We start from the raw sequence: 14745 nt of genomic DNA on the forward strand, positions 1-14745 counted from the left end.
GATGCTGGCTTTATCTTGATAGTCCGGGCATATCCTTTATTCTTCAGCATGGGCTCTGTCCTTCTTGCAATGAGCTGGGGTCCTTTAGTCATGCTTACTTAACCATGACTATACAGTATACAATGTTAACTGTATATCTTAAGAATCGTACAATGGTTTGGGTTGCAAGGGACCTTAAAGATCATTTAGTTCCAATCCCCCTGCCATGGGCAGGGATACCTTTCACTAGACCAAATTGCTCAGAGCCCCATCCAACCTGGCCTTGAACACTTCCAAGGATGGGAAATTCACAACTTCTCTGGGCAACCTGTTCCAGTGCCTCACCACCCTCACAGTAAAGAATTTCCTCCTAATGTCTAATCTAAACCTGCCCTCTGTCAGTTTAAAGCCATTCCCCCTTGTTCTATCACTACATACCCTTGTATAGAGTCCCTCTCCCGCCTTCTTGTAGATCCCCTTTAGGTACTGAAGGGCCACACTAAACTCACCCTGGAGCCTTCTCTTCTCCAGGCCAAATAACCCCAACTCTCCCAGCCTTTCCTAATAGGAGAGGTGTTCCATCCCTCTAATCATCTTCATGGCCCTCCTCTGGGCTCACTCCAACAGGTTGATGTCTTTCCTGTGCTGAGGGCCCCAGAGCTGAATGCAGCACTCCAAGCGGGGTCTCAAGAGCAGAGCGGAGGGGCAGAATCACCTCCCTTGACTTGTTGACCACCCTGTTTTGGATGCAGCCCAGGATACAATTGGCTTTCTGGGCTGCAAGCACACACTGCCAGCTCATGTCCATCCTCTCATCCACTGGTATCCTCCAAGTCCTTCTCAGTAGAGCTGCTCTCGATCCATTTGTCCCCCAGCCTGTATTGATACTGGGGGTTGCCTGGTGCAGCTGGGCAGCCCAGGTGCAGCACCTTGCACTTGGCCTTGTTAAGTCTCATGAGGTTCCCATGGGCCCACTTCTCAAGCTTGTCCAGGTCCCTCTGGATGGCATCCTGTCCTTTAGGAGTGTCAACCACACCACTCAGGTGGGTGTTGTCTGCAAACTTGCTGAGGGTGCACTCAATCCCTTTGTCTATGCCATTGATGTGATGCCCAAAAAGGCGCAATGGAACTGCTCAGAGACAGAATTTGGTCTTTAAGTAGCAAGGTATTTATTTCAGGCAATGTTGGGGAACTCCCAGCTCATGCTGGACAAAGAGTTCCGATGCAATCAGCAAAAACTTAGACTATTTATACAATTTTTGCGAGAGATTACATCATCTTTACCTGCATATTCATATTATTGCAACATCTAGTTATAATATTCATAGCAGGCGGAGTTAGGGCGGAGTCAGGGACAGGGTCATCATTTTGGGGAGAATCTCGGTGGTACTTCCTGTTACTTCAGCCTCAGGGGTAGTCTTTTTGCTCTTCTCCCTCAGGTAAACTTTTGAACTTTCCTTATTTCTACTGACTCCAACATGTATTTGACAGGAGTTTCTGGACTCTGACCCTTCTCTTTCCCCTTATCTCTCCGTGTTCCTTCCTTATGTCTATTTATGTATATGTGTTAGCATTTTTGGTGCTCTTTATTTCCCTGTGCTCTTACTTTATGTTCTTTTGTGTCAGTGTGTCAGCATTCTTTGGTAAAGTGTTATCTTCCGCTAGTCCCTGAATCTTGGTTCTTTATTTCTTTGCTCAGAGAATGCATTCTGAGTTAGCTCTTCAGACCTTGCTCTGTTTCAGATGAAGACATTGAATAGCACTGGTCCCAATACGGATCCCTGAGGGACACCACTTGTCCCTGATGTCCATCAGGACTCTGAGCCGTTGATCACTACCCTCTGGATGCAACCATCCAACCAATTCCTTATCTGCCGAACAGTCCGCCTATCAAATCCTTGTCTCTCCAATTTAGAGAGGATGTTGTGGGGGACCGTGTCAAAGGCCTTTACAGAAGTCCAGATAAATATCTGTAGCCCTTCCCTTGTCCACTGATGTAGTTACTCCATGACAGAAGGCCACTAGGCTGGTTAGGCAGGACTTGCCCTTGGTGAAGCCATGCTGACTCTCTCGAAACACCTCCCTGTCCTCCATGTGCCTTAGCATAGCTTCTAGGAGGACCTGTTCCAGGATCTTCCGAGGCACAGAGGTGAGGCTGACAGGTCGCTAGTTCCCAGAGTCCTCCTGGGATGAAGAAAGTTCATACAAATTCATCATCATCATCATCATCATGGTTAGGCTTTGCGAACGAAGATTTGGGAAAGACGTTATCCACTTTTGTTACAAGTACGCTGGTGGCTAATGAGGCCAATACGAGATAGACGTGTCCGATTGCAAAAGGTACAACAGAAAGACTCCTTAGGTGGTATATTCTGCAAGACACAATTCTTTCTGCGTTGTCTTTTCTCCTCGAGAGTGATCCTGCGTGCTTTCTCAAAAGCATCAGCTTTGGGTTATAAATGGTGTGTCTCCAGGCCTCCCGATTTGAGGCCAGAGTAGACCAGTTATGATGATCAATATGGCCAAGGCTGAGATGTTGTTTCAGGGCGTCCTTGTATCTTCTCTTCGGGGCTCCTCTCTTGCGGCAGCCAGTGGCAAGTTCACCATAAAGCAAGATCTTAGGGAGGCGGTGGTCCTTCATCCTTGAGACATGCCCTGCCCAGCACAACTGTGTTCTCAGCAACATAGCCTCAATACTTGTGACTGCTGCTTGTTCTAGAACAGATGTATTGGTCACATAATCTGACCAGTGGATGTTAAGGATTGTACGGAGACAGCGTTGATGGAAGTGTTCTAAGAGACGCAGGTGGTGGTGGTAGATGACCCATGATTCGGAACCATATAAAAGAGTAGATAGCACAATGGCTTTGTAAACACTGATCTTGGTACTTTTCTTCAAGTGTTTATTACATCATACTCTTTTATGGATTTTTCCGAAAGCACTATATGCCTTTGCTAACCTGTTGTCTATCTCTCCATCAATCTTACCATCCGAGGAGATGAGGCTGCCTAGGTAATTAAACTACTGGACTGATTTGAGCTCTGATTGTCCAAAGACTGATACAATAGTCAGGGAATAAAATTTTCCAACACTGTCTTACATTCTCTTTCAGGGTTTTTCTTCTGCTTTGCCATGCCTGGGCCATTTTATGTTACCTTTAGGAAAATATTTTTCTTCCAGTTCCTCAGTATCTGTGTCTGTTACACTTGTGAGGGCATTTTTTAAACAATATTCTTATATCTTTTTTGTTCTATTTTAATCAATAGAGGTTTTTTATTTTTTTCATTATTTAATTAGTTACTATTTTGGAGACACATAAGTTGCATATAACTACTTTTTTCCAGATCAACTTGATTAAAAAAAAAAAGATTCATAGTAACTTTACAGCTACATCAACATCTTAAACTTGCAGGCACAATCCGAGTTATTAAGCCCTTGCTGCTTCCTGACAAGAAACAAATGGGTTAGTTTAGAGGAGATAATATTAAACTTGCTTTCATTATTTCTTTTTTTATTAAAAACCTCATCACTCTACTTTTGTGTGTGGTTTGGTTTTTAGACTGAATCTGGCTATGCATCAGAGTCAAGTTTGAGACGCCATGGCTCCATGGTGTCTCTTGTTTCTGGAGCAAGTGGATACTCTGCAACATCCACCTCTTCATTCAAGGTTAGTGAATAACATTTTCTTAGTATTGGTGTGTAAATAACACACAGAACTGGAAAGTGAATAAGCTATGTGAAGACTTATTCACACAATTATTGGAAAAAAACCCAACAAATCTTTAGTTTGTTATAAGTGTTAGTAATTCAGCATGTGATGATGAACAGATTGTACAGGAACCTTTTTCATGCCTCTATGCAGTTGTCCCTCAAACTATGCTGTCATTTTCAAATCAAACCTGTGGGAGGATTTATTAGCCTTTCTTAGCATACTTCTGAGAATATAAGGACTTCTAAATGAAAGGAAATGCTGATTCTGTGACTTAAATTTGCTTATTAGTGATTGACAAATAACAACTTTGTTTCATATGTATTAATATTTAACATTTGAAATTGGATGGGCTGTACTTCTGTGAGAGCAGAAGAGGAGCAGCACAAGAAAGAGGAGAGTAAAGATTAGAACAAAGATCTTAAACTAGAACTGACTTTTCAGGCAAATAGGTGTAAACCTGGTAGTATGTAAGATTGTTTTTAATAAGCTTTTATTGAATGCTCTAAAGTAGCAGATGCAGTCAAGAGGAAAAATTGAGACCAGTGGACAAAATGAGTAAGAAACACTTTTATACGGTTTCTTATGTTCTAACATTAACAGTATTTCATAGCTGCTGATATCTGAAATTTCTTTGGTGTACTTAAAGAATTTGTTCTTCATAATTACAGAAATCCTTTTTTTTTTGTATTGAACTATTGCTGAGTCTGTAGAAGCATTTGAGCCTTTTTCGCTTGTATTTTCAGAAGGGCCATAGCTTACACGAGAAGCTTGCAGAAATGGAAACCTTTAGAGACATCTTGTGTAGACAAGTTGATACTTTACAGAAATACTTTGATGTCTGTGCAGATGCAGTTTCCAAAGATGAACTCCAGAGGGATAAAGGTAAAACTGGAATTGAAAACTCTTATCTCCATAGAATTTATCTTTTTACATAGTAATAGCCTTTGAAATAGTTACTATAGCATTTGATACCATATAAATGAAATAGGTATATTAAATTTACTCTTTACTAATGGGATCAATCATAGATATTTCTGCATAAACAGTGTTAACTATTTTCACTTCAGAAGTTGGATTCCCATAAAAATCTACTTAACTTAAATATTAACCCCTAACCGTCAACTGTATAAATGTTCTTTTAAGCATTTGATGTTATAGAACAATAATTGTTTACCCCATAAGATGAATTCAAGTTAGTTTACTGCTATGTCTCTGTCATGGTTTAACCCCAGCTGGCAACCAAGTACCATGCATCTACTTGCTCGCTTTGCCTTCCCCGCCGATGATATGGGGAGGAGAATCAGGACAGAAAAGAAAATAGAACTCCTGGGTTGAGATAAGAACAGTTTATTTGAAACAAAGTAAAAGATAATAATAATTGTAATAAGAAGGAGAGGGAGATAAAACCCAAGAAAGACAAGTGATGCACAATACAATTGCTCACTACCCTCTGACCAATGCCCAGCCTGTTCCCAAGCCGCATTCAACCCGTGCTTCTAGGTAACTCCCCTCAGTTTATATACTGAGCATAACATTCTATGGTATGGAATATCCCTTTGACCAGTTCAGGTCAACTGTCCCAGCTATGCTCCCTCCCATCTTTTTGTGCACCTCCTCACTGACTGAGCATGAGACACCAAAAAGTCCTTGACTTAGAGTAAGCACTACTTAGCAACAACCAAAACATCAATGTGTTATCAAAGTTATTCTCATACTGAATCCAAAACACAGCACTGTACCAGCTACTGAGAAGAAAATGAGCTCTATCCCAACTGAAACTGTGACAGTCTCTTATCTTTATATTGAAAAACAATAACATATTAACTTTGATAGGAACAATAAATTCTTTAAAAAAGGCAAAAGTTCTGCCATAATGAATGCTCCTGACATGTATTGGCTGTAGCTAGAGCACTGAGTGCACACTTGAAGTCCTAGTAGACTCAGGTGTGGATGTCTACATATCTCTGAATTGTTCTTCCCAGATCATGCACTCTCCCAAAGCATTTATATTCATTCCCACGTTTGTTCTGGCAGCCTGAAACTTTTGATAGTGAGAAAACAATAGATAATTACCATTCCACTTCTTTGAGAACTTTCTAGTGTAAGAGTAGATAGTTGCTCAATTGTGACTCCCTGCTTATCCAGTTGTAACACCAAGATAATGTTCTTCTTACCATCAAATCAAGTGCTAAATTTTGATACTGAACAAATGTTAGTCTCCTGATGGTTTCTGACAGTAATGTTGATAGTGGTCAGAAAAAAAGAGGAGAGGGTGTGTGTCACGACTGTTATAGGAAAAAAATCTTAAATGTTGTTTAGTCATAAAGATGCTCTTAAATCTTTCTTGCACACTAAAGAATTGGGAAAACTTTCTCACTCCTATAACACACACTTTCTCACATTTAGTGGTAGAAGATGATGAAGATGATTTCCCTGTGATGCGTTCCGATGGGGATTTTTCATATAACAGTAACAGCAGTAAGGAAAAATGTAAGTGTGTCAACTTTTTCACTGACAATTCATATGAATGGTATGATAAACCTGATACAAGATGGGTATTTATGTTCTTTTCTAAGCAGAAAATTACAAGAATAGTTATTTGAATGTATGTGACAGGAAGCTTTTATTCGTGTTAAGATAATCATGAAAAGCAACTAAGGAATTTTATAATCTGAGTTATTCTTAATTCACACAAATATTAATGCAAGACTGTTAAACTGGAATTTCCTATTCTATGTCCAAAACCATTTCCACTACAAAATTCTGTTGAAACAACTGCATCATTTGTATATTGGGAACTGAGATTTGTAACAGGCGATTGCAGTTTTTCTTGCAAGTATTACCTGCTTTAGGAGTGTAGTGAAGCACAATGCTTTTCCAGTTAGGTGTGCCCCATTATGGTTTTTCTAAGTTCTATGGTTATGTAATGATTAAGTCAACATTGTTACTGAATCTCATTTATCATACTTTTGATACTTTTTAAAACTATATTTTTCAATGTTTTGCTGAACAGAATTCTGATTTTTATTCTTATCTTAAATGATCTGGTTATAGTCATTGTACTTACTGCATCCATTCAGTAAATGTGAACTCCTCACACAAGTCTTGCTTTTTTAGAAATCTGATACTTCTGGCCTGCCAGAAGTTGTATATGCATTTAAAATATCTATTTATATTCTTCTTATACTTTCTCTTGTTTCCTGACTGAAATTATTTCCGTATTTGCATTCTATAATTGTTGACAATTCAGTATTCATTAGACTTTGATTCACAAAACTTTGAAGCAGTACAGTTTCAAATCTGATGTAATCTCCAAAAGAAGTACTTACCAAAAGCATTTTTAAAATTGTAGACACTTTCTTCAAGAATATGAAAAATATATGTGCAAAATAAACCTTTTCTGTCTTCTGTTTTCTTTTATCTGACTCTAGTTCCCCATGTATTGCATGTTTTCTTACTGTATTTAAGTGCTCTTTCTAGATTATTGCCAAAACTCTTATGAGGAAAGGAATTGGAAGGAGTTTCAGTATACTTCCAGAAAATTAATTGTATGAGTAGATTTTTTTCCAATGATAAAAAGTGCATGCTCTGCTAAGGATTAATTGTAGTGCTGATTTCAGAGGTTAAGTAGTGTATAACTGAAGTTTTGAATAAATCAGCAAAGATAAACAAGCTTGCAACACTCACCTGTAAGCAAGTCCACAGTTCCACTAATCCTATTTTATATATAAAAGTATATATAAAAGTATACATTTGTGAGGACTATTAAGTCAGAACAAATTTTAGAAAACTGAAAAAAAACCCCTTCTTTAAAAAATGTTAAGTGAGAATTTAATTTCACTGCATGATTCATTTTAAAAAGATGTCTTTGTCAAACTTAATTTTTGTAGAATGATATAGGAGTTTTAGCTTAATTTGCCTTTAGAACATTTCTTCATATCTAAGTTCTGATGTATCCACTATATATACACACATTCGTTATGTGGAATGTCATTAGGAAAATCCGTATTTTTAGTACATCTGGTCATTTTTGAACATTTAAATGCAAAGTGACTTCATTTATATTTCACTTCACGTGTTTAACAGGAATTTGAAGTGATACATTTCTCTTGTAAAAAGAAATTACTATGTATTATGGGTACATGTATATAAACTCACTTACTAGAGCTCACTACAGAAAATAATTTCTGCAACCCTTTGCTTTCTGCAAAACATCTAATTCCAGTTCTTATGAATCCTGGTTCCATTAAATTTACTTTCCATCAGTTATTTCTATTAAAAGCCTTATCTTAATTTTAGTTTTTCTGTGTCTCTGATTTCTGAGGGCTAAATCCATTAAAGATTTAGTAGCTGAGTGGTGCAAAGCTTGATTAGAAATGAAAAATTAGACTAAAGTGGAATCATAAGTGATGCAGTAGGAGAAGTAGGTGTCTCAAGTTGAAACACCCATGACTGTGTATTGAGCAGAAAACTACTCTAACTGATAATGAAAGATTTATCTTAAACTTCACCCTTTTCTTAAACTTTGCCTCAGAGCAGCTGTTAAGATTCTTTGGTTTCTGAAGTTTCAGGTTCCCTTCTTGAAGTCTCTGAAAGGACAGGAACAACCTTTTTAACTGTAGCTGAAAAGTGGTTACCTGTCTGTTCTAAACATGAAGCTATTGTGCAGTCACTGCTCCAGGAAGTGGGAAGCACAGATTCAACCTCTTTTTTAGCCTACTATGATAAGGAGGAGTGTTTGAGCCTACTGTTCAAACCACTAGCGCACCAATCTAGTACTCAAATCACTACATTTAAGAGTGATTTAAGGGGCCATACTCACATTGTCTTTAGAAATTCGTTCCCTTCTGCACCTTCCCTGGGTAGGAGGAGAAAGTTAAGCATGACTGTAGAGATTTGTGTACTGCTCTGAAGATGATATTTTGTTGTGGTGGGGGGAAACAGTTTTCCCCCTGAAGTTATAAAATGGTAAAACCCCAGGGGGTGGTGACCCTTGAAGTTTTGAGGTTTTACCCAATGAGCGCTTCTGCAAAATATAAATATATCACAAGCAAAACGGAAGAGAAGGTAGTTGTAGGTTGTTGTAGAAGAAGTGGCCATGTTGTAGGAGCCACGAGGAGAAACAACAGCAGCACCACTGGGGACTGGGCCCCCCCCCAGTCCCCAGCGGGGGGGGCTGCAGGGACTTGGAACAGCATAAAACTGGGCTAAGTACCTGTAGCTGAAAGCTAAAGAAGTTTTCTCCACCGTGAGTGAGCAGAGACAGAGCAACAGCAGAAGCAGCGTCCAGAGATTGTGGCTAAGAGCCAAGAGATAACTGAAGAAGTAGCAACAAAACGTGCAACCAAGGAAGACACAGAGTTGTCTGAGAAAGAGAACGAGAGCCAACAGCAGAGAGAGAGCAGACCTAAGCTCTACAGACAGAGTTTTTGGGGTAAGAACTGAAACCAAAAACCCCCCAAACTCCTTGGAGACCCCTCACCTCCTGGAAGGGAAGGGTGAAGTGCAACATGCACTGCAGAGAAGAGCTGAGAAGCTCAAAGCATCCTGGAAAGCTGGACCGGGACGGAGAAGGAATGCAGAGGGGGTGACCTTGACCCCCCCCTTGCCTCTGCTGCCAATCTGGCAGCCTGAGACAGAGCACAGGAGCTCTGGTAGAACTCTTGAGGCAAAGGTTTCCAACTGAAAGTTGCCAGAGATGTTCTGACTCAGGGGTGAATCCCCTGAGGAAGGGACCTTCATGGGAGTCTTACACCCCATGATATGACTGTGGTGAAGCAAGCTTTGTCCCTGCTATGCAGTCCATGGAAGAGAAGACCCTCGCTTGAAGACGACAGGCCGAGGGGCTTGGATACCCCTCGTGTGTACTGGCAGAGACAATCCAGTTACAGCTGCTGCATAGAAGAAGAGAACCTGCTGCCTTAGAGACATCGCTGCTCTGAGAGTGGAAAGGGATCTTTTCCTTCTTCCCTCCTGGACTTTTATTTGGAGGGGAGAAGAGATTTGATCCATTGTAAATCCTTATGTCATGGTAGAGATAATTAAGATTGTATATAATGTATTGTAGTATTTATTTGTACAGTCATTGTAATATATATTCCCTTTCCCCCATTTGAGTCTCGTGTGGTGTCTGGAAAAAACCATCTCACATTAGGTTGAGATGTGGGAGGGGGCTTAGACTAGGGAATTGAATTTTGGGACTCTCAAACCATGACAATAGGCTTTTTCTTTTCTGTGTTCTCTAGGATCTTTGGGTGAAAGTTAAAAAGAACACTATGAAGGTATTAAAATTTATTGCTCACTTTCCAATTAGAAAATCCGGTAACTGAAACAATGATCATTTGTATAAAGCACCAAGGGAGAGCCTGGCTGATGCATATTTACTCATTGGGATCTTTGAATATAAGAATGTAGAATATTGATCAGGAAGCATTGCCATCCATCTACTCAGGAAAATGAGTGTATTTGGGTTTAAATTATGTAAGAATAAGAGCAACAGGTGTCACTTAAGGGAACCTCTTTGAAGACAGAATGTGGTTTTGTACTGAAACTAAAAAGATGGAAATGGTACAGAGGTTGAAAGAAATTTGATATAAAACACAGTGGGATTTGTGGTGGATTTTAATGCTTTGAATGGAGGAAGAATATTCACCAATATATTACTGAAATAACGAGGTTATTTTTAGAGGAAAACTAATTATATTTATACTATTGCTATCCACAGAATATAAAAAACAGTAGGTATCAATAAATGAGTTGTGCACTAAATCATTTCTCTTTCATTTAGAATTAGTTTAGTGACATATGATGTTAAAGTGGCATAAAATGGAAAAGATAAAGAAACTTTGTTTTTCTACTTACCATCTTTTAAAACTAGTCTTCCAATTCAGTGGAAAACAGATTTGATTGAACAGGTGATTTTTGGGACATCTGTGAAAGTAGTACAAACAACATCTTAGGAACAAGAAGGCAAAACTGATCTATCCTAACAGACATAGAGGTGTGTAGGAGAGAAGGGTTGAAGAGCTATTGAAGAAGGCTAAAGTATGTTATGAAAAATCCACTATAAGAAAGGCAAGAGAAAACAATTCATGAATAAAACAAAATTCTTAAGAAACAGGATAATTAAAAAGAAACCACTTGGAAGATGTTGAAGTAGAAGAAAAATCATACTCCTGCTTCTTTCAGTTGGCTGCATACAGTTTGATCACCAGGCAAGAAGAGCAGTTGCAATGATAAGAACACTTTTCTATTAGCCTTCAGCTTTAACCTATAGATTTCCTGATGCAAGATTTCATTTTGAAACTTGATGGCACTGATTTTGAAACTGAAAACTCTGTATATATCACTGCTACTTTGAGACTAGTCATTAAAGGGCAGGACTAAGCTCTACAGACAGAGTTTTGGGGTAAGAACTGAACCAAAAGACCCCAAACCCCTCTGAGACCTCCTAGAGAGAGGAGGATGATGGACTTTTAGTCTTGGAGTGCTACAGCACTGCAGAAAGCAGCTGAAAAGCTCAGAGAAGGAATATGGAGGGGGTGATCTTGGCCCCCCCACTGCCTTGAGACAGAGCACGGAGCTCTGCAAAGGGGGCTTGAATCCCCTGAAGATATAGACCATAACGAAGACCCCTGTGCTTCGTGGCATGACGTGGTGAAGCAACCGTTGTCCGGGTGAACGCAGCCCACTGAAGAGAAGACCCTCAGTTGGAGACGATGGGCCGAGGGGCTTGGATACCCCCCTCGTGTGTACTGGCAGAGATCCAGCTACAACTGCTGCACAGAAAGAGAGAGAGAGCCTGCTGCCCTTGAGACATTGTTGCTCTGAGAGTAGAAAGGATCTTTTCCTTCTTCCCTCCTAGACTTTTATTTGGAGGCGAGAAGAGATTGGATCCATTGTAAATACTATTTTGTCATGGTAGAGATAGTTAAGATTGTATATAATGTATTGTAGTATTTATTTTGTACAGTCATTGTAATATATATCCCTTTCCCCCCATTTTGAGTCTCGTGTGGTGTCTGGAAAACCCATCTCACACTGGGCTGAGATGAGGGAGGGGGGCTTGGACTAGGGAATTGAATTTTGGGACTCTCAAACCATGACAAATTGTTACACAAATAAATACTATAATACATTATATACACAATTCTAACTATCTCTCCTATGGTAAAGCAATATATTTACATTAGATCAAATCTCCTTTCCCTCCAATAAAAGTTCAGAAGGGAAGAAGGAAAGATCCTTTCCACTTTCAGGGCAGCAGTGTCTCTCCTCTTCAAAGCAGCAGTCATAGCTGGAGTTGTCATCGCTGGAATCTCTCTCTCTCTCTCTCCATTACACACAAGGGGGTCTTCTCTCACCCCTTGGCCCTTCGGCTCCAGGTCTCTCTCCTGTGGACTGTGAAGCAGGGACAAGGCTCGCTTCACCATGTCATATCACGAAGTGCAGGGTATCTTCGCGACAGTCCCTTCCTCAGGGGATTCAAGTTCCTTCTGAGTCAGAACATTTAGGGCAGTTCTCAGTTCAGTCTTTGCCCCAAACGTCCTACCAGAGCTCCTTTACTCTGTCTCAAACTGCCAGCGTGGTAGCAGGCGGGGGGGCAAGGCCACTTCCCCTGCATTCCGTCCAGCCGTCCCAGTCCAACTTCCAAGACATCTCTGAGCTTCTCAACTCCTCTCTCCAGTGCTGCTGCATTTCAGGACTCCCTTCAAGTAGAAGTCCACCCCCTCCTTCCAGGAGGAGTCTCAAAGGTTTGGGGAAATAAAATCAGACTCACCCCAAACAGTCTCTATTGAGCTTAGTTCTCTCTCTCTCTGTCTCCGTCAGACATCTCTGTGTCTCTCAGCTTGACTACATGCCATCTTTGCTACTTCCCTCTTATCTTCTTGGCTTTCTGCCACAGTTCTCTGTTCACTGCTGCTCTGCTGCCGTTTCAATGTCTCTGACTGTCCACTCACAGCGAAGAAACTTCCCCCAGCTCTTAGCCACAGTACTTGGCCCAGTTTAACACTGTTCCAAGTTCTTGTAGCCCTCAGCTGGGGCTGGTGGGGCCTTGACTTCCAGGGAGCTCCTGACCCCTCACTCTCCTTGTGATCTCAGAACATGACTGCTTCTCTTCCAACTACGTCATCATTCTTCTTTTCCGGTCTGGTGTGATATGTTTTAATTTTGCAGGGGTGCTGATTGGGTCAACACCAAGAAACACCACCCCCCTGGAGTTAACCACTTTCCAACTCCAGGGGAAAACCCTTTTTAACCCAGGACACTGTTGCAGACAGATATTGAATAAATTTACATGAATATTTATTTTTACTCTTTAAACCATAACAGTGGCCCATTGACAAACTGACAGACTGGGAAAAGAAAGCAATACCCAAGTGGGTGATAAGTCATCAGGTTGCCCCATGGCATAGCAGGAGTTACTTTAACTTGCTTGGCTCAGCTTCAACATGAGTGTTAGTTCTGCTTTCTAATATTTTCTGACATTAATGTATAGTGTTTGCTTTGGTATTCTGTCAGCCTACATACGAGTTTGACATAGAGTATGTACTTTTTTGTCACACCTTTTAAGTGACTTGTTTAAATAACCTTAGTAACAGATGGCCCGGTTGACATCATGAAGAAGTTGTTGGAACTACAAAACGCCACAGTACTTGGATAATTCAACCCATTTAATACTTTTATATCATACCTTTTTATGTTGTAGTTTTTAAATCTATAGTTACCTGCTTAAAGCAGTCTTGAAATGTTACCTTTGGTGTTTGATTGCATTTTGAAATTGTTTCTTTCTTAGTGCTGTATCGGATATATTTTAAGGTTGCTCCGTGTTAATTAGGTCCCACTTCAAGCTGTAAAACTGCTACTGTTACAAAGTATTCCCACTCCCTCCACCCACATGATTTGCAGAGTAATACAGCATTACAAGTAGACTTTAAATACAGTACAGCAAGATGAAATTGAAGGGATGTGCTTTTCTTTTTGAATCTCTTTCCTTATCAAGGGAATAGCTGAAAATTTGCACTTTTTTATTTTTAAATAAAATTTCTAGCCAGTCTATTTTCTTCAAACAGTGTTAATATAAAGCATATATGTAAAATGCTTGTTTGAGGTAAAGGCAGTTATCAGTGAATAATTAGTGTTTGGTTTTAGTGTTTCCACATGTGACACCCAAAGGAATTAATGGCATAGACTTTAAAGGAGAAGCTATAACTTTCAAAGCAACTACTGCTGGAATCCTTGCTACACTCTCTCATTGTATTGAACTCATGGTGAAACGTGAAGAAAGCTGGCAAAAAAGGCTAGATAAGGTAAGATCATTTTCCTTTTACTTTTGTTGAAAAAATTGTTTTTTTAGTTTGAAATTGAAATTTCAAATTAACTGGTTTAAAGTTTTTTATTCCAGGTATTACTTTTATTTCTGTGTATAGTATTTATTAATTTTAGATGCTTTCATTATTTATTACTCTTTAAAATGTTAAAAGCTCATTCCAACAGTTGGTGATACAGTAACATTATTCATCATATTCTTCTTTTCCCAGCCCTTGTTCAGATAGTATTCCTATATTTTTAATACTATAAAGAACCTGATAGTACTCCACAGTAATAAGTGTATTGCTTGCAGGCCTCTAAGCAAGACCTAATTATCCATGCTTGCAAAATGATGTGCAAATCTCTGAAATGCTTTGTGATAAGAAATGGTGACAGAACTGAGAAGAACAACCAGTATTCACTTTACAGATCTAAAATGCAGTTATTTCACTTACCTTTAGGAGACTTAAGCGATTCATTTAATTCATGTTTTATACAAATTGGTTAATTTTTGGGGTGGGGTGGGAGTGGTATTATATGTTATTCTTATGGCAGTGATAGTTCATGGTAAGCCTACTCAACCACTATAGCAACTTGAAAGGAGCAGTGTCCTCTCTCTACAGATGAGATGTGGTAGAAGCATGACTAGGTTGTACTTCAGGCTTTTCAGGCTCTAGAATCCTGCCATCATTGGCTGGTGTCCTGTACAGTCCTTCAGCCATTGTTGTTTCATTTTTAATTT

At 39.7% G+C, this 14745-nt stretch overlaps 1 protein-coding gene across 1 annotated transcript; it reads left to right on the plus strand.

Annotated features, from left to right (window-relative positions):
• Positions 1-1102: 1102 nt before the first annotated feature.
• Positions 1103-14002, plus strand: LOC113940468 (collagen type IV alpha-3-binding protein-like; the record flags this gene model as incomplete). The annotated part of the gene is made up of 5 exons (XM_027631617.1): positions 1103-1144; positions 3540-3647; positions 4436-4574; positions 6099-6182; positions 13845-14002. Coding segments are annotated over exons 1-5 (531 nt in total), but the record flags the coding sequence as incomplete, so codon positions are not given.
• Between the last annotated feature and the right edge of the window lie 743 nt (positions 14003-14745).

The sequence above is a fragment of the Corapipo altera genome, unplaced genomic scaffold (genome assembly GCF_003945725.1).
Source record: "Corapipo altera isolate COAL_440 unplaced genomic scaffold, ASM394572v1 53674, whole genome shotgun sequence".
NCBI classification, from domain to species: domain Eukaryota; kingdom Metazoa; phylum Chordata; class Aves; order Passeriformes; family Pipridae; genus Corapipo; species Corapipo altera.